We start from the raw sequence: 24,314 nt of genomic DNA, 5'->3' as shown, positions 1-24,314 counted from the left end.
GAGTGATAACAGTGGATAGAGCGATTCCTTTTGAACATGTGGATAAAAACAGATGGTAATTCATTAGTTGTTAGTTTATACATGAAAATTCCGAGATTGTAATAAAATAGGTCTGGAATTTTCAGAATTCTGTTTTGATGAAAAAAACAAAACAGTTGGTATAAGCAAAATATCCGGCGTGGTTTATGATTCTTATTGCACGTTTTTGAATACGGAGAAGGGAATCTAGTAATGAGTGAATTGCATTTCCCCACCCCAAAATTCCATAATTAAAGTGTGGAGATATTAAACAAGAATAATTATACTCTGCAACAGAAACAGGAAAGAATGTTTGAGCTTATTCAAAATTCCAATATTTCTAGACAAAATTTTTCTTACAAAATTAACATGAGTTTTCCAGGATAATTCTCGGTCAATCCAAAACCCTAACAACTTTGTGTTATTAACCTGCTTTAAACATGAATCATTTATTTTGATATCATAAGGAACAGCATTCAAAGAATTACTGAATACCATATAATGAGTTTTTTTCTATGTTTAAGGATAATTTGTTCGCATAAATCCAGGATTGCACAGACTTGAGCTCAGTATTCATCATATTTATTAATGCATTAGGGTCTCGATGTGAAAAAAAACAAGCTTGTGTCATCGGCAAAACAAATGAATGACAAAATTTGCGATGATTTTGGAAGATTGTTTATGTATAAGATAAATAAAAGTGGGCCCAAGAGGGAGCCCTGCGGGACTCCACATCGGATTGTTAATCCGATATTGACAAAAAGTTCAATAATCCGAACATTCCGAACGTTCATTAATCCGAAAATCAAAAAAAAGAAGCTCGTTATTCCGAAGATGTAATTTTTAGTCCGAAAATGAAACAAGGTTCGTTAATCCGTTTAATGAAAAGAAGGTGTGTTCAATCGAACCTTCGGAATTACTAATTGCAATTCGTGACATACCCAATTATAAAAGAAAATATGATGTGTGTGTGTGTGTGTGTGTGTGTGACTGTAGGGCATATAGGTCATAGTTTCAGAGGTATAAAGAAGAATCACCGCGGTAAATCAGTATAGTTTAGTGGACTAACAGCTAAAGTCAAGTAGCGAGTATGAACATTCCATACCCCATATCATTATTTTCATATAACATTTACTTGGAATGTTTTGCTCTAGTCAAGTGCTAATTGTATTCAGTTTCCTATGAGAACCATTTGTTTGCTTTGAATTGTCGACGTGTTAACCTTTTGCAGTTTTCGTTTTCTTTGTCTCACATTTTACACCTCTTACAATAGCACCTGTCTCCAAAGAGCTACCTGGGAGAACGCCTTTAATCTTTCAGAGAAGACTGTGTATGTTTATTTTGAAAACGCTTAATTGATTTTCATAGTAAAAGCGGCCTTTGTGAAAGACTATACCAACCCCGCAGTCATGGCAATTTCCTCAGCAGAGATTATAGCATAGCAAATGGAGCAAAGTCAGTTTGCAGAACCTCTTGACCTAATCACTGCAAAACAAGCTTTGTGTTGCATCCGCATAATAATTATTGTGTAAACGTGTCTTATGAATTATGCAGTGCCTATAAATGCACCTTTTGGATGACGAAGTCTATCTACTTGAGCTGTTTGGGTACTTGGTCGGTCAACGCTCCATTGGTGTACGTGGATATGGCAGTATGAGTAGGAGTCTCACATAAAACCATATTTTTGATGTTAGCCCTACAATTTGTACCTGAGAGTTTGGACCTCCTGTGTGCACCTACGAACTTTGTTCCTGCCATAATCACTACCAGACCAGAAAGAGTTACTCACCGTTTTCCCTTAGGACAGTAACCTGCAGAATGACTGGAGCAACGTCATCGTACTCATACCTAAAGGAGTTAGGATTATGTATCATATTTGTCTTTGCGGGTTTCGGGGCAAGTCCGCTGCCGACCGAAGGGGCGAAGATCTTGTTGTCGATGACATCCATCATCAACACTCACAGCCAGCACATCGTAATTTCGGCCATAACAGAACCCCTGGTTGAGAGGGGACACAGCGTCACCCTCCTCGCTCCGATGAATAAGATCACCAAAGGTCTCACAGACACAGCGGTCACCGGCAAGAAGTTCTTTGCCAGCCCCCGGTCCAGGAAAGAACTGGAGGAGATTGTTGCCAGTCTGTCGTCCTTGCAGAATCACCTGAGTAAAGTTGGGCCCTTGGGAGTCATACAGGCTTTTCGGGATAAGGTCTCCTTGGTTAGCGAAGCATGTGTAACATTGTTCAATGATACGGATACTCTGGATGAACTGAAGAAGGAGAAATATGACCTAATCATTACCATGCCTATCGAGGGATGCGATTTTCTCCTTGGCCAGTACCTGGAGGTTCCCTACGTGGCTATCTCACCGGTCCGACGGTCTATTGTTGTAACCGAGGATCATTTCGGAATTCCCGTTCCATCCTCCTATGTACCTTTCAGTCTTTTTGTGGGATATACAGATCGGATGTCGTTTAGAGAGCGCCTCATGAACATATTCTTCCGCTACGTGGTCATGCCAACGGTGGAGTATGTCGCGACGTACCCGGTGCAAAGAATAAAGAGAGAGCTTAACATCCGTCCTGACCTCAGTCTCAGGCAGCTTACGGCTGAATCCAAACTTTGGCTGGTTTACTCCAACTTCGCCTTCGAGTTTGCTCAGCCGACGGCTCCAAATTGGATCCCTATCGGAGGCATCACCGCAAAGCCTGCTAAACCTCTACCAAAGGTACATCAACACGAAACCCTGCCCCTCCTTACTTTAAGAAGGCTTTAGTGCTAAAATTAAAAGGAAAACAAATCGAAACAAAACGAAAAGAAACATGAAGGTAAAAGTTCCTTGGAAATGGGGCATATCATTAAATAATGAGATTTTCGCTAAAATTCTGCAAGTAGCATCAATATCAGTCCCAAGTACTTTTCTCCGAATTTGATTTGTTCGTACTTGCACTGCCTGACAAGTTTTCTGTTGATTTCTGTATATAGATATTAAATAGACACATTTTTTTTTTTTTTTTTGCAACAGCAACGTTTAGAACTGACTCCACCTTTATCATTGTTATCAATGCTAGCTCATGGCAGCTGTACAATCCTGTAAACACCCAAATGTTTTTCAATTTCTTGCCCTTAACGTGAATTTTACGATTGACCTTTAAAAATAAAAAAGTACATCCATAGTTAGACCTGTGAATGTAACCTTGATACAATAAAGGTTGAGATCTTCTACAGAATCATTCATAACAGGTCAACGTTGTACGTTTGATGCTTCCTAAAATTTTCTGTTGTGCAACATCATTTTCTTTCTTCTTTTTTAAAGGAATTGAAGGACTTTGTAGAAGGTTCTGGAGACCATGGCATCATTGTTTTCACATTGGTAAGTTTCTATGGACATAAACCCCTTCAAAATGTCTTGCAATTCCAGTTCGATGCATCATATTTCTCTGAAATCTGCATCATTTCATTTGAATGTGACATCATAAGAAAGCCTGACTAATTTTCTTTGGAATGACAGTTTGCTCGTTTTCATGATGTATTCCTGGAATGCACAGGACGGCTGACTATAGTCAAAAGTGCAATGTTGTAAAATGGAGCAAACGCGTTATGACAAACAATGTAATCCCTTTTTTGTTTGTTTGTTTGTTTGTTTGTTTGTTTGTTTAGGTGAGAGCATGTGCTTAACAGATACATTTAAAAATTATCATTAGATTCTTGGCTTCTACAGATAATAGTTAAACAATAGGTTGACCAAACAGTCGCTTAATGTTTAGGAAATTTGATTTTTTTAAAGTGTTTACATTCAGGCTTTCTTTAGCAGTATAGCTTTTTTTTTTATCAAAACAGTTCATCATCAATAGCGACTTTTCACTTTTTGTCTGTCCCTATTCTCGGATGTTCTGCACATTCCAGGAACACCCAATCATACCAAGTGAGATGTATGAGAGGAATATATAATGTAACTATTGTTATCATATCATCTACCTATTTAATAGTTATTCTTTTAAATTCATCGCGAAGACAATACATTGTAAATGAATTTCACTAAACATGCATTGGAAAGGTTTATAGAAAAGGTAAACTTTCATCAACTCGAAGTGAAAATAAAACCATCTTAAACCGCGGCAAATCCGACATTATTCAGAAACTCATTATCAATAATGTTATGATAATGTCCTTTCTTCTTACTCTTAGTACTGGCTAACGTTAGAGACATAGTTATAGCGTTGGGATTCATACGTGGTCCGATTAAATCAATTGAACCTTTATTCGCTGCCCACCGGGGTACATTCAAAAACAATGATTAGCACCCGTCAGCGAAATGTAAATGTATGCATACAGAGCGTAGGTTCATAGGTTACGAGCGACTCCATAATAAGATGTGGCTGTATGTGCCCTTGTTAAACGTTGAGGTCAGTGATAAAGCTGTACACGGTTCGTGATGTGATTCTCGAATATACCCGAACCGGGGCCAGCTTTCCCACTTCTGGGCGTCAGCACGTTATCAGGTCTTAAGAACGCAAGCTGCAGCAACTTCCATTGGAGAAGGTTCAAGTGTCTCTACTTCCTACAAGCGTGTTTCGTTGACAAACGAACATGTGGATATATACTTACTCGATGTTTCATGGTATGATCACACGGTCATATACCCGCAGTATAGATGAGAAGAACTTATGGGCATAAGCAATTCTTTCATAATTACCCACGCCGATGAAAATCGGCAGGGGGTTATGTAAAGGGTTCCGTATGTTTGTTTGTTTGTTTGTTTGTTTGTTTGTTTGTTTTTTGTTTGTTTGTTTGTTTGTTTGTTTGTTTGTTTGTTTGTGTACAAGATAACAAGAGAACGGGTGAACGGATTTGCACGAAATGTTCAGGGGATGTTTGGATAATGGCAGGAAAGAATCGATTAGATTTTGGTGATAATCGGTTGACCCTTGCAAATTCTGTGTGACCTTGAAGTTTTGACCCTATGGTATAGTGACCACTCCGAAAATTTCCCGTTTCTCACTTTGCGATTTTCCGCTACCATACGAAAACATAAACTCCCAAACGATCCGACTTCGCTGCTCAAATGTTCGTAAGAATTCCGAAATTTACGTTTAGGCCTGTTTGAGGGACTATGTCCTTTTAGATTTATGAAAGTTCGTTCTCCGTCGTCACAAACTGGCCCGTATTTTGATGATTTTTCAAATTAACATTGATTTTTTTTTTCGTTGGAGGAGCATTTGCTCGGTCGCAGTCACACTGCACGATATGCGCGCTCAATGTCAATGCGTGTGCAAGGCCGCTGAAAATGCATCGCGCTCTACACTGTTGGTGCAAAATTGCATCGGGGACGTTGCGGCGCTCGTTGGTGACCGAATACTGGTGCAGTAGACATTTGCATTCAACCCTTGCATTGAATAATTTCCGTAGACACTAATCATAGGGGTAATTGCCTAGGGGGTACGTAAATTTTGTTTTTCTTTTGCGCTTTTGTGGATACCATCAAAGATCGTACACTCGTACGACCTTTGATATCATCACACTCTCGGCTTGCTATAATCAAAATATCCCGCAAGAAAACGGCGTATTTCTCGATTTTTAGCGTTTTTCGGCGACCCGTCGCGTAGACAATACTCTTAAAACTGGACTTAATTCGCGCCCGCTTCTGCCGAAGATCGCTGTTTATGTTTATGTTGTTTCTGTTGTTCTGTTACTGTTTCTGTCTCTTGTTTGCGTTCTTGTCTGCTATTTTGTCTTCAGTTCGTCAGTCTTGTCCATCCCGTTTTGTCCTTTACAACCTTTTCTTTAGTAGTTGTCTTGCTGTCTAGTCCTGTTTTATGTTAGTTCGCGTCTATGTAAATGTATTTATAACCTTTTCTTTAGTAGTTGTCTTGCTGTCTAGTCCTGTTTTATGTTAGTTCGCGTCTATGTAAATGTATTTATTTGTTAATCTAATTTCTAGTGGGCTTCCAGACTTCTTCCACTTTGTTATCTGTTTGTATATACGACGGTTCAATTTAGGATCTTTTCGTTGATGTTCTTCTCCAGAGGGACCCACATACTACAAGCTCTGTCTTTTTAGTGGGTCCCTCCATTTTTCGCATTTAAAACAACGGTATACATGTATTTCGCTTTGATCACTTATGTTTCTTTCTTGCAATACAATGTATGATTACTTTAGGTCCTCAATTGTTATACTCTTTTTATTTCACTATATTCTACTTACCTTATTTTCTGTTACAAAATGAAGTGAAACGTATGTTTTTTGTTGAAAAATGAAATAAACTTTGAAATAATTAAAAAAAAAAAGTTCCGATTCTGCACTTGACGGTGGAATTTGGGATTTTTGATGGATTTTGGGAGGAGACTAAAGGACTTTCCTGTTGTGAATGAGTGTTACCGTATGTGAAATGATGTGATTTGCGTGTGATGTGACTGTAGAACCAAAGATCGTACACTGAAGTGTACGATCTTTGGTAGAACTCACTGGCTGGTGATAAAGCACACTAGCAACTAAGTGACCGAATTCTGGTAGATGACCGAATGCACATTATGTTTACCCCGACTTTGTACTTAAGGCGTGGGTCTGCCGCCTTTGACGGCCCCTCTCTAGTTTATTATGAATACCTGTTTAAAGAGTCATCCGCTCATTATTCATCAAGGCCTTAGTATAGTCGCCTTAGTCTTCCCCCAATGATCTTTTCACGTTCGGTTTCTTCAGAGCTTTTTTTTCTCACTGAGAAAGGATTCAATAAAAGGATAAAAGTGCTTCGCAGTACGGCATGTATTGACAAAGTTTTACATGACCCCCGTGATAATATAATGTATTTATAGAACTTAAGTCTTCATGTCGTTGATAGCCTAACATTACACTTTCACGTAGGGCTCGGCTGTGACGTCACTTCAGAATGAGAAACTTGCCGACAGCATCGCCAAAGTTTTCAGCGAGCTGCCGCAGAGGGTGCTGTGGCGGTACAAAGGAGCCAAACCTCGTAGCCTTGGCAACAACACGCTTATCTCTGACTGGCTGCCACAAAATGACCTACTTGGTGTGGAATTTCTTGTTCTCGTTGTGGGTCCCTAAATTATTCAAGTATTTAATTGGCACTACACTTTTAATTGCATAATGTATGAGTAAGCACTTCAGAAAATGTAGGACCGTTAAGTACCAATATCTTGAATAATTTCCCATCTGTCAATAAGCCTTTCAAATAGCTGCATAACTTCGCTTGAAATATGTTTCATACACTCATAACCATAATCTCAACCATCCGTTCTCCTCCACGGAATAATCACAAATTATAATTATTATACCGTCAAAGATTATTATCTCACCGATATGCAATTTCTCCTTCCGTATAATGGCAACGCGACATAAATTGTTACGTTACAATGACCTGTTGTGTAATAAGGGTGAGGATTGGCAGTGATTGCTTTATGAACCCTTTCTATGCCAATGACTCAATAATACACACAAAATACCTATGGAAGGGTAGTAATGTGACACACAATGGGTTAATGTATGATACAGACTAACGAGTCTCACCTTATTTGTGGAATAGAAATCTTCCTGTATTATTTGATTTCTCAGCTTGGCTTTTCAAAGATTATTATAGCGCGTTTCTCTTTACATGAGTCATATTCTAACCCTATAAAGCCAAAGTTATTTTGACCCCTTCCAGGCCCAAGGGGGTGGGGGTGGGGGGTGGGGGGGGGGGGGCGGGGGCACATTGTGCCCCCCATTTAACTTCTTTATTATATTGTATCACCGTCATATCGGTAGAGCAACTCATACTCTGCGTGACCCAACATTTAAAATTTCTCAAGGTCACTTATTGAGGGCGCTATTTGCCCAAATACAAAGAAATACATAGGAAATATGCTAAAATCATATTTTTCTTTATATTCTTTATCCTCTGTGTCTATGTTTTTATTTTATATCAATCATTTTCACGTTTGGCACAAAGGAGAAGCAAGTCAACTTTCATCATTTGTTATGGTTGAAATTTCTCAAGGTCAACATGTGGGGGCGCTATTCATTACAATATAAAGAATTATATGAAATTTGGGAATTTGGGTATTGCTTGGGATAGGCACAAAATTGGTATCACATCTAATTATTTCCATAATATTGGAATTCTGAGTTTGCAGATTGATAATATTATCAACAAGTGATATTACAGGCAAAGCTTGTGTGATAACGTCACAAAATAAAAGGGTAGCCTTTGGAAAATGTTGTATTTTAGATTATTTCTATCATATCTATTGTTTGATGCCTACGTCATATAGAAATAAATGAAAAATTAGAAGACCATGTCAGGGTAATTCTCGACCATAATTACTTCATATTTTTGGTCCTTCAGCAAATTACAGCCAAGAAAACCCTCATTTCATTCATTATTATAGACGTTGATTGAAATTTGAACAGAAAAACATGCAAAATCTGATGAACATGGTTGTCAGTTTATGGTTGCAATCGGCAATGTCAGACATAGGTAAATTATATATCAAAATGTTTGCAATAAGATTTTAGGAAAAGTCCTCAAATTTGGTTGAAATTGGGTAAAGGGTGTAGGAGTGGCAAACAAAAATCTGGTAGGGGGCACAATTTGCCCCCTCCCTTGGGCTTTATAGGGTTAAGGCACGATGGCTCATCCCACGCGTACTGTTCGTCTGCAGAAGTCAATCTCCAGTTCCACATCTATGCTGATGTTGACTTCATTAACCCTCTGCATGCCATACCCAATGTGTTTATACGGACATGCGGTTGGAATTTGTGCACATTATACTTTGACTCGTGGGCACAGGAAGGGTTAAATGGAATGAAATCAAAGAAAGAGAATTTTGGATGTCCCACCACGATCGAATATCAAATACCAAATTCCTGGCATTCCAATACCTTTCAAACCATCCATAGAACGCCTTCCCTATTTATTGGAAGTCTGCCTGTGTGCCTAGTACGCATGGTTCGGTATCAGTAGTTGCCGGATAGCCCGACGTAACTAAAAATTGATGTGGTGCGCCAAAAATTTCGAAAAGGTTATCTCCCTGGGGCCCGATCAGACAACTAAGTTCCAAAATTGATTATCATCTCTTTTTCAAATCGGGACACCAAATATTCAAATAAAAAGATTTTAGAGGCCTGAACGAGTTGCAAGAGAAAAGGAAAAGTTAGTGTCTAACCCTAAATTATGTGTCGTTTAATCTATTTACCCTAATCTGATTTTTTATAAGAAATTAATATTTTTCGTGATCATTGAGCAGGCCATCCGAAGACCCGAATGTTGATCTACCATGGCGGGGCAGCGGGGGTCTACGAAGCCACGAGTCACGGCGTTCCTTTGCTTCTGATGCCGCTGGCGATAGATCAGATGGCGAACGCAGCACGGGTAGAGAGCAAGGGACTCGGGTTCGCCGTCGACAAGAACACGATTACGGAGGAAGAATTCCGCGTGGCCGTCGATGAGATTCTCACAAATCCGAAGTAAGTTTACCTGCTCAATCATACGGACGGATGGCCTTGTAAACATTACCTTTGATTAATTAAAGAGGATGACATCTTCATTGGATTTTTCCCCATTTTTTTCAACATAAATGTATAATTTTACGCGAAATTATCTCTGAAAGATTTTCGTAAATGTTTTTTTTTTTTCTTTTGGTTTTAAAGGGGATGGCTAGTAACGGATCAGTGGGAATCAGTGGGAATGCTGGGGGATGATTGTTCCAATTCTTGTGGGATTCATTTAAGAGTACATTATATATCTGCTGTTGTGTGAAAATTATTTGCTTCAGAACGGTCTCATATTCATGTAATGTGCAGTTTAATGCCCCGTCACTGTACAGGCATGCTAACCTGAAAACATTAAACTGCACATTACTTGAATATGAGACCATTCTGAAGCAAACAATTTTCACACAACAAGATAGATATATAATGTACTCTTAAATGAATCCCACAAGGATTGGAACAATCATCCCCCAGCATTCCCGCTGATTCCCACTGATCAGTTACTAGCCATCCCCTTTAACTGCTTCGGGTTTGGAAGAAAGAATCCTATAAAGAATACAACAAAATCCTACCTTACGGCTTGTTATTTACTTAGAAACGTGGACTACTATTTAGGTTACCGATTGCTCTCCTAAACTCTGCTGGAATTGGAATATTTGAATGAAAGTATGAATACCCCATAACATTTTAGTGAGAAGTTGGGACTAAAACATCGCTGAAGAACAAAGACTGTTTTCATTAAAGGAGACTTCCAGATGATTTGCAGATTTTTACATTCAAACAACTATAAATTAGCTGTACCGAGGACAGAGTTTCAGAATTTATGATAACTGGGATGAAGAAAAAGAATATTTTCAAAATTTATATGAAATTACAATGAACAAGGATGACGACATGGCAGGGTCACCATAAGAATGCATGAGCTGGGGCTCAAGGAAGCAGAACAAAATAAAAAGGCATGCATAGATTACATACAGGTGAACTCGCAAGCAAGCGGTATTAAAATGGAATTGCACTGTTAATTTCTGAAATATGTGAGCCTCCTATGTCATCATCCTTGTTCAGTGTAATTTGTTTAAGGTTTTTCAAAGTATTGTTTCTCTGCTCAAGAACCAGAATAAATTCCACAAATCTATACATGAAGAGTTTGTTCGCAAAAACCGATAAGTCCATATTTGCCAAATGGAGATATTTGCGATTAAAGGTCAAGAAAAATAAAGAGAATAATAAAAAAATGTTTGCTTCTTTTGACCATGACTTCAAAAATGTAACTTTATATGTAGTGACCAATATATCATTCAAAAGGTATTATTTTGTACTTATGACAAAGACCGTACTTCAAAATCTTCAAAAATGGACTTATCGGTTTTTGCGAACAAACTCTTCACATGGAGCTGTTGATTTATGTATTACATGATATGCAATTATGAAAATCGTCTGGAATTCCCCTTTAATACTTAACCTGTTAACAAGCTGACCTGACCTCTTCTCGGGTTTTTTCTTCATATTTGAATATTACATCAATATAAGTAAATAATGAAAATCATAATTCTTTTTTATTCTATTGTGCGTGCTATTTCATCACGTTTTCTAAGGCAAGAAAATGAACAGGTGACTATCACCAGTTGTTACTTTTTTATTGTGGGGGGGGGGGGGGGGGAGAGATTGGCTAAAATTTAAAACAAATCTCAATCAAAGTTTAAACACTGCACTTCTCTGCAGATACAAGACCAACATGGCCCGAGCGGCGGCTATCATGAAGGACCAGCCAGTATTAGAGCATATACATCATGAAATGGATAGTCTGTCGGTGCTGCTGCTCCCGCTCGAAGAAAACGACTAAGCCAAAGTCTGATTGAGGTGTAACCCTGAATTATTATTGTTATTATTATTATCATTATTTTAATTTACTTCCTCAAAATCGCTTCGACTTGCAATGGTTCCTAAAGATTTTCATGATTAGAACCAGATTTTCACAAATATTACCTTCCATATTACTCTGAATGCACTGTTCATTAGTGACTTATTGCCTGTTGATGTTGACGAAGATAATGGGCGGGGGGGGGGGGGGGGGGAGGATTGGGGGTACTAATCTCTGCTTCATGTATGTCCAGTTGTACAACCCGAACCGAGATTTCGATCACTTATCATTATAACTACTGTATATTGTTCTTGTTTGTTTTGTATATTACGAACGGTGTAATGACAAGTATATAATACAAGAACAAATGCCATTACTTTTGATGTAATATTGATGTATGCAAGAAGTATGAAATAAATTGAAATTGAATTGAAATTGATTAGACAAAATAACCACAGTGATACGAATACCTTGTATTATCGCATTACAAGTATTACAGTACCTTTGGCAGCATTGGAAGTAACTCCTTGATTCATGAAGCGTTCTTATTGAAAGATGTGTGAAAAGTACGCCAGTTCACCAGTATTTATAATTCCATTGCATTTGTAATTACATTTGTTACATGCATATAAGCATAAGTATGTGTATTTGTAGTATTTTTAATATCATAAGTAAGACTACAATATACGTGATTATAATATGCATATGTGCGCGTATGCATTATAGAGATTATGATACAGGTGCAAGTACAGTCCATTCGGGGACCCAATTTACGAAGGTACTGCAGTTTGCGTGTAAATCAATCAATTATGCAAACTTATTGACTGTGTACACTGCGTGACACATCAGGACACCAACGGTCATGCAATCATGAACATGTCATACTGACACGCGCATGTGAAAGGTAGCTTTTTTTTTTGCATTTGTTTGAGTTCACAGATTAAAGGTAAAATCATGAATTTGTCCTAACATAACTTTGTGAAATTGGGCTTGGTAGTTTAGAATGACTAATTTAGTTTCTTTTAGGAGAATTGAGACGTTATGCCTCATTTATCTATAGGACGTGAATTTAATCTTTTTCATATTATTCTATTCGATTTTTTCGTATTACTGATTTTTAAAACATTGCATGCAATTTAGGTACCAAATGCCATCATTATAGTCATGGAAATATAAAAATTATACTTCTTTCACATTGGTTTCCATTGGAAAATGTTAGTATGTGTATTATGGCACACAATTGAGAGCGAGACACCCTATCACTGCTAGGAAAAGCTCATAACTTGTAAATCAATGCAATCATCACGACACGGAAAATAGAGTTCGCATCGTGCCTGTAATGTGTAAACTATAATGCGCAGGACCCCTAGGATGTTATCACAACAGTCACAGATTGTTTTTGTGCATACAAACAAACAAAAAAACAAACAAACAAAAAACACACATGCTTCTGTCAGAATGTTAATTTATCAATAGGCCTATTGTAATCATCATTATTTTTTTCTTTGTTGCCCAATGAACTGAATCTGAAGTAAAACAGAATCCGATGCTTTGAACCATGATTATGCTGACAGCGTGGTACACATGATTGTTGCTTTACACAATATCACTAATTGCGCTGATCTCGTGGTTCCTGTTTTGCTGGAAAATACAGCTAACCGATAAACAACCATGACAACAGCGAACGGGACAAAAGGCAACACGCTATTATGTTCTTACTGCTTACAATGTGGAACGCTTTGAAACAGTCATACGCCACTTTTATGTGCATGCGGGATGATGCTAACCAAATTGTCTATGCCTTTTCAATAAGTTCTTTTGAAAGTCCCTGTTTCCATTGATAACTTACACATTGAGCCATTGAATATTCTACATTATCTTTTAGTGATCGTGAATTCTGTAATCTCATTGGTCAATCAACCACTGAATATATCCCGTATTCCGTGATAAGGTCATATTGTGCGCATGCGCTAAATCCACCACTGAATATATTCCGTATTCCGTGATATGACGTCATATTACACAGCTAGCTGCGCGTGTACCAAAGACGCTTATAGGAAAGTGCGCGCTAATCCTGTACAAAACAAATGGACAGCGCGTGGTCCTCAAGCGTATTACGCACATAACCTGAGACCACTAGACGCTTGATAAACGACAACAGCAACTTACGTATCTGGCTACTGCAGTATCTTATGGCTTGTACGTATTTGTACATTGTATGCGCGCATACAGTAATCAGCTCGCGAGACGTAGGCCTATAGTCAACATGGTCATGGCTGACAGCCGGCGATTTCAACATCATTCACGAGGGGAAATCAGCGAGAAGAAGGTTAGCACTTACACTAAAAGATAAAATCGTTACCCCCTGCTTGTTCTTACGAAATACGGGAAATATCTACGGTCTGGTGCCATATTCCATTCGGCCTTCGGCCTCATGGAATATGGCACCAGACCGTAGATATTTGCCCGTATTTCGTGAACAAGCAGGGGATAACTAATATTATTACCCGTATCAGGCATCTGAGCTGTGGTTCTTCGAAATTGTATTCCCCTTGTCTTACGCGCGAGGTTACGCGCCAGCAGGGAGTTGAGGAGCAAATTTTCCATATTCCCTTCTTTGACAAACGCCTATGGGATTTGCGTGTTAAAAACGAGGGGAATATAGCATCCGGGCACTTGAGCTCCCAATGAGGAAAATTTGCTGTTGCTGACAGTCTCTCGCGCAGTAGTTCCGCGACGAAGGGCAAATTCAAATAGGTTAACACGTAAAACTAAACGGCGATCGCTGCTACTGTGTGAGCCTTGCTATTTCTACGCGCGCCGCATACCCGAGTTTCGCGACAGAGGGCAAATTCCCATAGGTTAACACGTAAAAATAGGGGACGCTCCCTGCGCCAGTGTGAGTTAGCTGTTAGACGCGCGGCGCGTACCTGAGCTGTGTATATAGGTCTATAGGGATGCAGCGCGCAGTGTGGAGTAGAGCTCGAGCTGGTGTCGAGTGGAAAATTGTTAAAATTTACATTGCAATGATTTATTTTGCTGCTCAAGATGCCTGAAATGAGTAATAATAATAATATGTACTGTCTATTCGGGGGATACGACATTAATTGCCCTCACTAGAATTGTATTGCCCTCGTCTTCGACTCGGGAAATACAATTCTAGCTCAGGCAATTTAATGTCGTATCCCCCTCAAGGCCAGTCCATATTATATTAATATACTGTGCTTTGAACTATACAGCAATAAAGAATTCTATCATCGTGTTTCATTCTTTAAAAAAACGCAGTGTTGTACTTTTTTCACTCTATTTCTCGGGACGACTTGTCTGGTTTGAAATCATTTTCATGTCATTTTATACTTTCTCTTTCATTTTCAGAGATTCTAAGAGCATTTCTCCCCTTTGACATATGCGCATAATAAACGGAATTGCAATTCCACCTTTGTCAATCAGCAAATCCATTATTGTTATGAGTAATACCGTTCCACATGTTTCATCCAAAATAAGAAAATAGTTGTCAAGGCGACAAAACCAAACAAAATCCTCACAAAAGGATCCCATTCCTTATCAATATTACTACAAAGTGAATCTAATATTAACAAAGTGCTTACCTTCCACTGTCATGCTGAATCCATAAGAAGATATCTAAACCATATCAGTCGCAGCGACTTATACCTCATCAAATTCTTGGAATAAGATGCAGCAATTTTAATCTTGTTATTTAATTAGCAAATTTGTAATTCACTCCATATCTAACAGCATCTGATTTTCCAGAAATATTAGATGAAATTGATTACATCTTTCAAATCAGCACGAATCCAGAAAGAAATTTACTAACTTTGTCAGTTTGAAAAAGAGACAAGAACAAGAATTATTTGGATTCTCTGAAATATATCGCCAATTTGAGAATCCATTATATATCTAGTAATCTGAAGACTTTTTAAAATTCTCTAAAAAGTAAAAGACAAAAAAAAATGAACGCCAATGGGCTCTATAAAATTATACGAAATTTTACTCTATCTTTCTCAGAATGGATAGCAACAGTCAGGTAAAAGGATTACCTCAACAAATCTCAAACATGAATCTGCTCGACTTGATGGGTTGACTTAGATAATAAAACGGACTTGATGTAATGGGATTGTTTATAAATCTGTTAGACAAATTTCAACTATATGTATAGAGTGCACAATAAGTTAATATATCCCCCCTTTAAGTCCCTGATTGACACAGCCATTGCCTACGTCTTAGTGTACCGATCAATCGTCAGGGCAAGTTACAAATGAAAACAATGAAAACGCAGTTATCAATTCATAAATGACCAATACGCAAATGAATCATAATCTCTGAACTGTTCACAGATTGTACGCTATTGCACATTGGTGTGGTACCTGAATAAGTTCCTCAAGGGCTTACACGAGGCCATATCAAACTGGTTACGTTTCAGTGACGGAAAGAAAAACAATCGTAGGTAACAGCTTCTACTGGAAAAAAAAACAATCATGTACATTTAATTCTATGATGAAATAGGTAAATTTCACAATGTAGATACACGACGACAAACATATTGTGCTCACACAAACAAGATATCCAAACTGTTGTTTAAAGTTGTCTCAGGATGAGAATGTGGATGTAGGTCAAAAGATTAAATGAATTACAGTATGTTACATATTTTGGCGTAATACGACGTAATTTGGTAAATGTGCCGAGTGTCCGCCTCATTGTCTGTCATGCAGCTGCCCCGTCTTCTTCCGTATCTGAGCTGCCAGTATATCCCTTGCCTCTCTGGTTGTAGCCATGTATATTACGGGCCTTATCAAGCTTGTCGCCGCTCCCATGAAGTCGAGGGCCGCTAGTTGGCCGGAGAGATCCTGGAGAGTTAGGAACACGATCCACGGAACCCAACAGATGTAGAACGGCAGCGTCAGTAAAATCACCGTGGTGACGCCGCGGGACGACGACCGCCGTGGTGCAAGGCCGCCGGGCTTCAGCGCCGCGATTGCCCGCGACTGCTGCCTGGCTACGTGCAAGAGTCTAAAGTTGCTGAAAGTCGCGACGACAATGGTGATGGAAATGGGCACGACGAGAAATAGCGATTTGAAGAGGTTCTCCCACTCCGACAAGGACCCGAACTGGTTGATGCAGTTGGCGATGATAATGTCTGTTACGCGAGACCAGCTCGGCAGCGGTAAGTGCGTTATGCACAATAGAAACGACGCGGTAAACAACGCCGCAAGAACAACGGCGACGCGGTTCGGGGTGACGAGAAGCGGATATCGTAAAGGACGCGTTATGAATACGTATTTGTCGATACTGATAACGCACATGGTAGCCAGAATGCAGAACGCGAGGAAGCGGTGTGGGAAGAGGAAAATATAGACGGCCAAGCGGCAGTTCTCGGCGTCATTGGCCGTGTACCACAGTATCGACCAGGTGTTCCAGCAGAGCCCCATACAGAGGTCGAGCACCGTCATGACACTGTGGATGAGGCGTGACACGTCACTGATTGTTCTTTGACGCTGCAGAATTCGAAGTAATAGAACATTGAGCAGGACTGTGAAAATCGCATTAACGCTATGCGCGATATTGTACGCTAATAATTCAGTGGCCGGCATACCGGGAGAACCAAAATCAGGAGATTCAGTCGTTACATCCATTTCGTGAACTACAAACTTGAAACTATCGGAAAGGATCAAATGCTTGGAAACGGTTTCATCCCAGACTTTTGCTACGTTGTCAGTCAGCACAGGGAAACGAAGGGTTGTCTGTCAACGGGCAGACTGGCTGCACACACATCAAGTGCCTGTGGGAACGAAAGAATCAATAACATTCACATGCGATTACATTTAACTATAGATTTCTTGAGTAAACACAATACGGCAGCATTAGACGGGTGGGGAGTGCGTGTGATGTATAAGACATTTATCTCCGGAAGAAGATCCATTACGCTGCGGATTTATTCATTTTGGGGTTCTCAAATACGGCGATCCGATAAGAGTCTCTCTCTAGAACATCGTAACACCTCTTACTACCCTTTGCAGTTCAACGTGAAAGCAATGCTTGAAATATTTACTCCCCGTATTTGCACATTCACCAGGTTCTCACATGCACTGGATTGCAGTCCTCCCAAATCAACAATATCGATTTCAGCATCTCCTCAGTCCTGCGCACTGATTGTGCAAAGTCTTGTCCAGAAAAAAAATCAAAGTCATACGTTTTTAAAAATCCCTTAAGCAAAGAAGGGGAAAGAGGAAAGATATTGCCTTGGAAACAACATGGCACCGAGCTACGAAACTAGAAATGCCAGTATATTGTTAAATCGGCGAAAGAAAATGTGCCTGTTTTCGCGTGTTCTCTTGTTTTCTGATTCAAAGACACAATTCGGAGCTCTTTCAGAGGTGCTTTTTATTTGATTTCCACCTTTAATTTCTTGCTAACGTTATCAATTATGATTGTATTCAGCAAACCAATTAACACGATTGACACAGATCAGATTTGCACCTGTTTTATTTCCTACTGCGTGTCGATATGCGCGCGTGTATGTGTGCGTGTGTGCGAGTGTGGAAAAAAGAATGTGATTAAGCAGCACAAGTGAGAAAAATACAGCTGCTTGATATTTTTGTTCATACTAGTTTCATTATGAATATGAGCCTGATATCGCATGAAATTAAAAAAAAAGAAAGTTATGAAATAACAGTGTATGGGCCAGCGTGTAGGTGAGTTACTCTAAACATGTATGGTACTAACTGCTGTTAGGACAAACTATTCAGTAAAAAAAATATCCAAAAGTAACCACATGGTTTTCGCATGAATTAGATTTTGCTTTGATCTTACACTTGCTTTATTTCTAGTGCGCTGAATCTAATATAGTATTATTAATGTACGATGAACCGATATGTATCACCCATAATATTTCACTTTCTTTCTGGGGGTTTAGGTTTGTGGTTTTGCGTGTTTGGTATGGTTACATTGTTTGAAATGTCTTAGATTTGCGTTTGAAGAGTTCGTTTGCAAAAACCGATAAGTCCATATATGCCAAATGGAGATATTTGCGATTAAAGGTTGAGAAAAATTGAAAGAATAATACAAAAATTTTACTTCTATTGACCATAACTTCAAAAATGTACCTTTATATGTAGTGACCAATATATCATTTAAAAGGTATCATTTTGTACTTTATGACAGATACCGTACTTCAAAATCTTCAAAAATGGACTTTTCGGTTTTTGCGAACAAACTCTTCGTTTTGTTTCTTTTATTTTTCTAAGACTACAGATAACAATGATACTGTAGAGGGAACTTTGGTGAATTATATGTATAACAGTCTATTATATACATTTTACTTTACTAGTTTTCAGGAACATGACAATAATAATAGTAAAGCGATGGTGTGTTTGTTACATAGTTTGTTTGTGAATTTGTTTTAACTTTCCATTTGACGAGCTGCTAAGGTTAGTTTTCTTTAGGGTCCAGTTTTGAAGTGCTTGTGGCAGACACCTTTCACGAGGTTGTGCACCATGCTCTTTGCAATATTTAATGAATAATGCGAGATTGTTTATATGCATATGGATTGTGACTCTCTCGCACACGTGTCCTCCACTGTATGTCCTATTTCCAGGTACGCAGTGTTTTGCCTCAGGACATGACGTTGTAAAAATCTCATCAATTTGAGATATATTGTATATAGACTTGGATTATTATGCAACTAGGTTTGAGCACACTGTTAGGCATTTACCCAGTCTCAGTCTGTGAAGTGTTTTCCCTCTTTCTTTTTGCGATCAGGGGAATCTGAGTCGGTAGCTTAGCCTCTTTCTTTTCAGCTTTTGTAGGATTTACGAAGGCATCCAGTGTATAGATTCACATGCGCACGGATTCATTCATAATCATGAAGGTGAAAATACACGCCCAGAAATGCACACAAAAACACACGCATCGTGTAAGCACACCCACACACATCACAAACTGACACACACACACACACACACACACACACACACACACACACACACACACACACACACACACACACACACACACACACACACACATTTCACACCAACGCACAGATTTCTTTATAGCAGGGTTTAATCTTTTCACTCCCGTGGCAGTCTGTGTGATTGGGTTATAAAGTAAGCTGTCGGGACAAACTTCCGAAAGGTTGGCAAACTTTTTTTCCATTTTTTTTTTCAGGGAGACGAGTCGAGGGGTTAAGGAACTATAGCAAATTCCCCGAAGTGTTACACTTAAAGATACCATATATTGTAATAGCGAAGGTATCGGAAAGTGGACCCGGTACGGATATATTTGAGAATCTCCGTCACGAAATATGTACAGATCTTTCGCTGATATCTATTACCGTGTGTGAGAGTCACAACTCATGCACGTAAAAGATCCCGCTTCATTCATTCATCGCCAGAATAGGGTGTTTAACCCTGTGAAGTGGCCAAGCCTCACATCCAACTAGACCCCATGGACGACCAGCTTAGCATAGCTGAATAGATGGGCTATCCAGCCATCTTGAGTTCTCGTATGGAAAATTAACAAACAAAATACCGATGAGCGTACACTTCAATCAACCACATGTTAGTGAATATGAATTCGATGACACGTGGTTGATGAGCTGCAGCGCTATTCGTGATTTCCAATATACCCCGGTGGACAGCGAATAGATTTGTACAACCACGAATCCCCACGCCGTCGGATCTTTAAAACACAAATGTTGCACCTATCCGTATGATATTCCTAACAACAAAAGTAATCAACGTATTATGTTTAAGACACACGGACCCGGAATTCAAAAAGGTGCTCTGAGATATTAACTTCGACACTACCAACAAATTGACCACGTTTCGAACGCCGGAATATAAAGTGATTCGTGAGATGAGTTGAGTACATTAGTATGTCGAAAATGATGGATATAACGTCTCATTTCTCGCCTCTCGATTCGGGCGTTGTTCCTAGCTGAGGTGCGTAACGAATCATGAACAACTATACTGAACCTGCAGAAAGAGGGCGCCCCATTGCAATACGCGTCCACCCGACACTGAGAGGTGAACATTGATTGACAGTAATGTTATAAGATCAAGCAGTTTTACATCGCGGGTTATCACGTCATCCAAATGCGCCCTTTTCCACCAAGATCCGTGTTCCTTTAACCCATTGAGGACCGTACGAGTTCGCAGTACTCTCGGGCAACTGTCTATGGGAAATGCGTGTTGTAGCATGAAGGTGGGACACCACTTCCCTGGTTGCAGCAAAATCTTTCCGTCCTAAAAGGGTTAAGGGAGTATAACCCAGGGCCGGCGAAGCCGTGGGGGCCGTGGGGGCTCGGGCCCCCACACTTTTTGTGCACCATACAAAGGAATACATAAGGTGTCATCACTTTGGGCCCCCACACTTTTCTCAACCCGGAAGTAAGTAAGTGGCACTAAAATATAGAAATAGATAGAGATCTTGAAGTATGGCGGCGGTAAGGTTATGTGTTTTCTCTGAAGACCTTTTTTTTTTTTATAACACCCTGAAATGGGAGGGGAGAGAATGAGCTGAGGACCTTTTTTTTTTTTTTGCTTGTCAGCTGAAGAAACCCGGAAGTGGACGGAGAGATGAGATGAGGACCTTATTTTTTTTTTCTTGTTAGCTCATGAAACCCGGAAGTGGGCCCCCACACTTTTGAAAACACTGCGCCGGCCCTGTAACTGACCAGTCCTGTTAGGTGTCCGAATGTACTTGATGTTGCAGAGAAGCAACGTGCATACAACGCCATCTCTTGGCAATGTCGTACATAATCGTGAACATTGGAATGCAGGGTCTCTTTTTACAAGATGGGCCATGAAAGCATTGCAGAGTATCATCTTTCAAGCACACACACACACACACACACACACGATCGTGCCTCGCAGCTGTACTGAAAGTTGAATCGTCAGTGTAGTTATAAATCAATTTTTCAAGAAAAGGCCAACGAAAAGGGCTCTCGAAGAATCTGTACATTAAGCCAGCGTATAAGGGTTATTGATATTCGTCAGTGAAGGCTAAATGTGTGTAGGAAATCGATGTAATAAATAATTACGTAAACGAAATTTTTATGTTTCTCGCAAAGTAACTCGATTTTCTATACTGATTCTGAAGCGGATCACCTGCGTAGGGTGAGGCAATGCATTCTTCCGTGATATGCTGCTTTTACTATTATGTCATCATCAGCAGTATAATGACGATCTAAATAAATCATGCTCATCTTATGCTCATTCTATGTTCATCTTAGAGTGGAGATGTCTTGGCCGAGCTATGAGTAGAGTGCTCGTCTCTGAATCACAAGGATGTCCACATTGTTGCCCTACATATAAGCACAAACGTATCAATGAGCGAGATATTGAATGTCATTCAGTGAAGAAACTCTTTACGAGGATAATGTTTCTGTTGGTTAATCAGCATAATCGTATGTATGTGCGCCTGTAATATGACGACGGGCTGGAATGCTCCCCAGGAAGTGGAGACTAAAGTGAGCGCTGACAATTGAAACAATTTGAAATAACGCATCCAGTGACTGGGGTTACAATAGTCTATAACTATAAAACGCATTGAAATTCAAAACAGATTTGAAATGCACTATATAAGAAACTAGCTAGAACTATCATTAGTATTGTTAAGATATTCATTACATTTCTTATGTAAAGGAGGCATCAAAAGGACTCAGGATTACTTTGCTTTATCCAGTATAGCAAGTATACCTAAACAAATCCATATTTTCATGATATCATAAACTATCAATCCACTGATTCCGTACTCGAAACCAAGTCCATCCCAAATTTTCGATAAATGTTTTATAATACTTGTTTTGTCGTGAGAAAGGTTCATCTCTTGCTCTTGTAATTCGTTTTGCCAAAACATAGCCTCTTAGTAGCTTTATTCTAACCAAATGTAACGCGCTGTATAGATTACTTATGCAAGCAATTGGTTTTCCGTTCATCTTCAAAATTTTTTCATTCAGTTTGATAGATTTGTGGTTCAATTTCGTTCAGAGAAATGTGGAATATGCCAATACTAGTTTCAAATTCGTCTTTTGTGGATCGTCTTCAAACAAAGTCTATTCAAGATAGTGTCGCCACTTTTTGTTTCATGGAAGAGTTTTGTAGCTTGCATAAAACCTGGAACAGAGAATCAATGTCTGTGAGACATTCACTATACATGCACGTAATATCCGCGCAGCAACGGACACAATAGTTTTTAGTAGATAATCGCAGTGCAAAAATAATCTTGACTTGTGATATTATCTCGTTTTCTCCATCATTATAAAAAAAAAGGAAAAAAAAAAGATTACAAGTAATCAGTGAGTAGACAAGAAAAAAACAACAACAGCAAAGCAAACGGACACCACCAAAAAAAAAAATATAAATGGTTAATAAGTGACCTTACATATCTATAGCTAGTACAAGTAGATGGTGCTAGCAATTATTCTCTTTAACTCAAATATTTATTTCACGTTCAAGGGGAAATGCCCTGAAGAAATGACAAACTAAGGTTGAATAATTTCATCAAAGTTGGCTAAATCAAATTAATATTATGGAAATTGACTGTTCAGTTTAAATGAGATGTCGGTTGCAACCTGTCAACAGATGAATGTGTAACGGAATAACTCATCATTGCATCACATTAGTTTATTCCTGCATGATTTATCCACAGACATATTTTTAAATTAACCTGTAAAACACTAATCCTCTTCTGCTCATGTTTTGGTTAGGGAAAAAAAAAAACTGTTCTGTATCCTCTAAAGAAAAATGAAAAAGGTAGACTGCAAACGTATGAAAATAAAGACTAGATTTTTTCCCCTGTTTTTATATTGACATGATGACACAATGGATGAACAAACCTTCCGGAAGGATTAGCAGTTAATGGAATTCTCATGTAAGTTGTTTGTACACCGATGCCGGCTTAGCTAAAGATGTCAATATTAAGAACGTACTTTTATGCGCATAGATATTACTCGGCAAATCCATCGACTGAAAAACTCAAGCGCTGAAACTCCCTCCCTGTCTATCTCTTTTAATGAATTTTCATCTTCTGTTCTGGATGTACTGATCGGAATATTAACTGACCCAGCTATTTGAGCAAATTCTCTCCAAAGAAAAAAAACAACGACAACGACCGCCTCTACTGATTGAAATATGTAGGTCATACATTGACGGTTACAGGAAGGAGCTGCGTATAAGCGTCTGCAGCTGCTAGAAGTATAACATGTTTCCTCTCAGGGCAGATTAACCTTATTTCTCTTGGCTAACACTGGTTGATTATCAATCGATATATTTCTATGTATAATTGTAACTTACACAACACGTATCATAATACAATGAAAAATGTGGGAAGTGCTATTCTTTTTTGGAAACACATTTTCTGATCCCTCCCCTTCCAAAAAAAAAACAACAACAACAAAACAAAACAAAACAGCAACAACAAAAAACACCAAACCAAACCAAAAACAATACAACACGTACTACCACCCACACCCACACAAGAACAAAAATTAATCATCCGGAGAACTAGTGTATCAGATGACAATTGTAAGATCTGATCTGAGATTCTTATGCCTTACTATTAAAATTCATATTCAGATTTCGTTTTACTGTATTGCTATGCTTGCGTCTGTGTAGGCATTACCCTCGGATATATATGGGTGAGAATTTTGAACGATGTACAATTGCCAATTTTCGTACCTTATGACATTCTTTCCCTTAGAACACGCCAGGATGATCTAAGAAACCAGATTTTTTATCATGTCATCTCAAAGATTGGTAAATTTCCTTTCAGGAAATATATGGTTTGGTTGACTTTTGCCTGATATTTTTCATTTCACAAGGACTTAAAGCGTAAAAATACGGTAAAAACGCTATTTTCACAATAATTTTAGTTTTTCAAACTAATGATGTGCATTTTTAATGGTACGTGGCATCTAATATCTGACCAT

At 38.9% G+C, this 24,314-nt stretch overlaps 2 protein-coding genes across 2 annotated transcripts; one reads left to right on the top strand and one right to left on the bottom strand.

Moving 5' to 3' along the window:
• Positions 1 to 1,309: 1,309 nt before the first annotated feature.
• Positions 1,310 to 9,498, top strand: LOC139738266 (UDP-glucuronosyltransferase 2A3-like). The gene is made up of 4 exons (XM_071648915.1): positions 1,310 to 2,745; positions 3,334 to 3,390; positions 6,880 to 7,045; positions 9,261 to 9,498. The coding sequence occupies exons 1-4, from the start codon at positions 1,837 to 1,839 to the stop codon at positions 9,482 to 9,484; spliced, it is 1,356 nt and encodes a 451-aa protein (XP_071505016.1). The 5' UTR covers positions 1,310 to 1,836; the 3' UTR covers positions 9,485 to 9,498.
• A 6,579-nt stretch (positions 9,499 to 16,077) lies between these two features.
• On the bottom strand, positions 16,078 to 17,016 carry LOC139738285 (histamine H2 receptor-like). Its single transcript, XM_071648929.1, has one exon. It carries the CDS (start codon positions 17,014 to 17,016, stop codon positions 16,078 to 16,080), a length of 939 nt encoding a protein of 312 aa, XP_071505030.1.
• Between the last annotated feature and the right edge of the window lie 7,298 nt (positions 17,017 to 24,314).

This window comes from Diadema antillarum, unplaced genomic scaffold (genome assembly GCF_040938485.1).
Source record: "Diadema antillarum isolate AM-2024a unplaced genomic scaffold, OU_Dant_1.0 seq00000732_RagTag, whole genome shotgun sequence".
In the NCBI taxonomy this organism is placed as follows: domain Eukaryota; kingdom Metazoa; phylum Echinodermata; class Echinoidea; order Diadematoida; family Diadematidae; genus Diadema; species Diadema antillarum.
Note: the sequence above shows the minus strand (reverse complement) of the source record. Positions and strands in the feature narration are given on the sequence as shown.

Excerpts from the sequence above, each read along its gene's own strand:
- LOC139738266 (XM_071648915.1), top strand. The coding sequence starts at position 1,837 with ATGACTGGAGCAACGTCATCGTACTCATACCTAAAGGAGTTAGGATTA. Across the intron at positions 2,746-3,333 it reads CTGCTAAACCTCTACCAAAG|GAATTGAAGGACTTTGTAGA; the intron begins GTACATCAACAC and ends TCTTTTTTAAAG. Across the intron at positions 3,391-6,879 it reads GCATCATTGTTTTCACATTG|GGCTCGGCTGTGACGTCACT; the intron begins GTAAGTTTCTAT and ends ACTTTCACGTAG.
- LOC139738285 (XM_071648929.1), bottom strand. The coding sequence starts at position 17,016 with ATGGATGTAACGACTGAATCTCCTGATTTTGGTTCTCCCGGTATGCCG.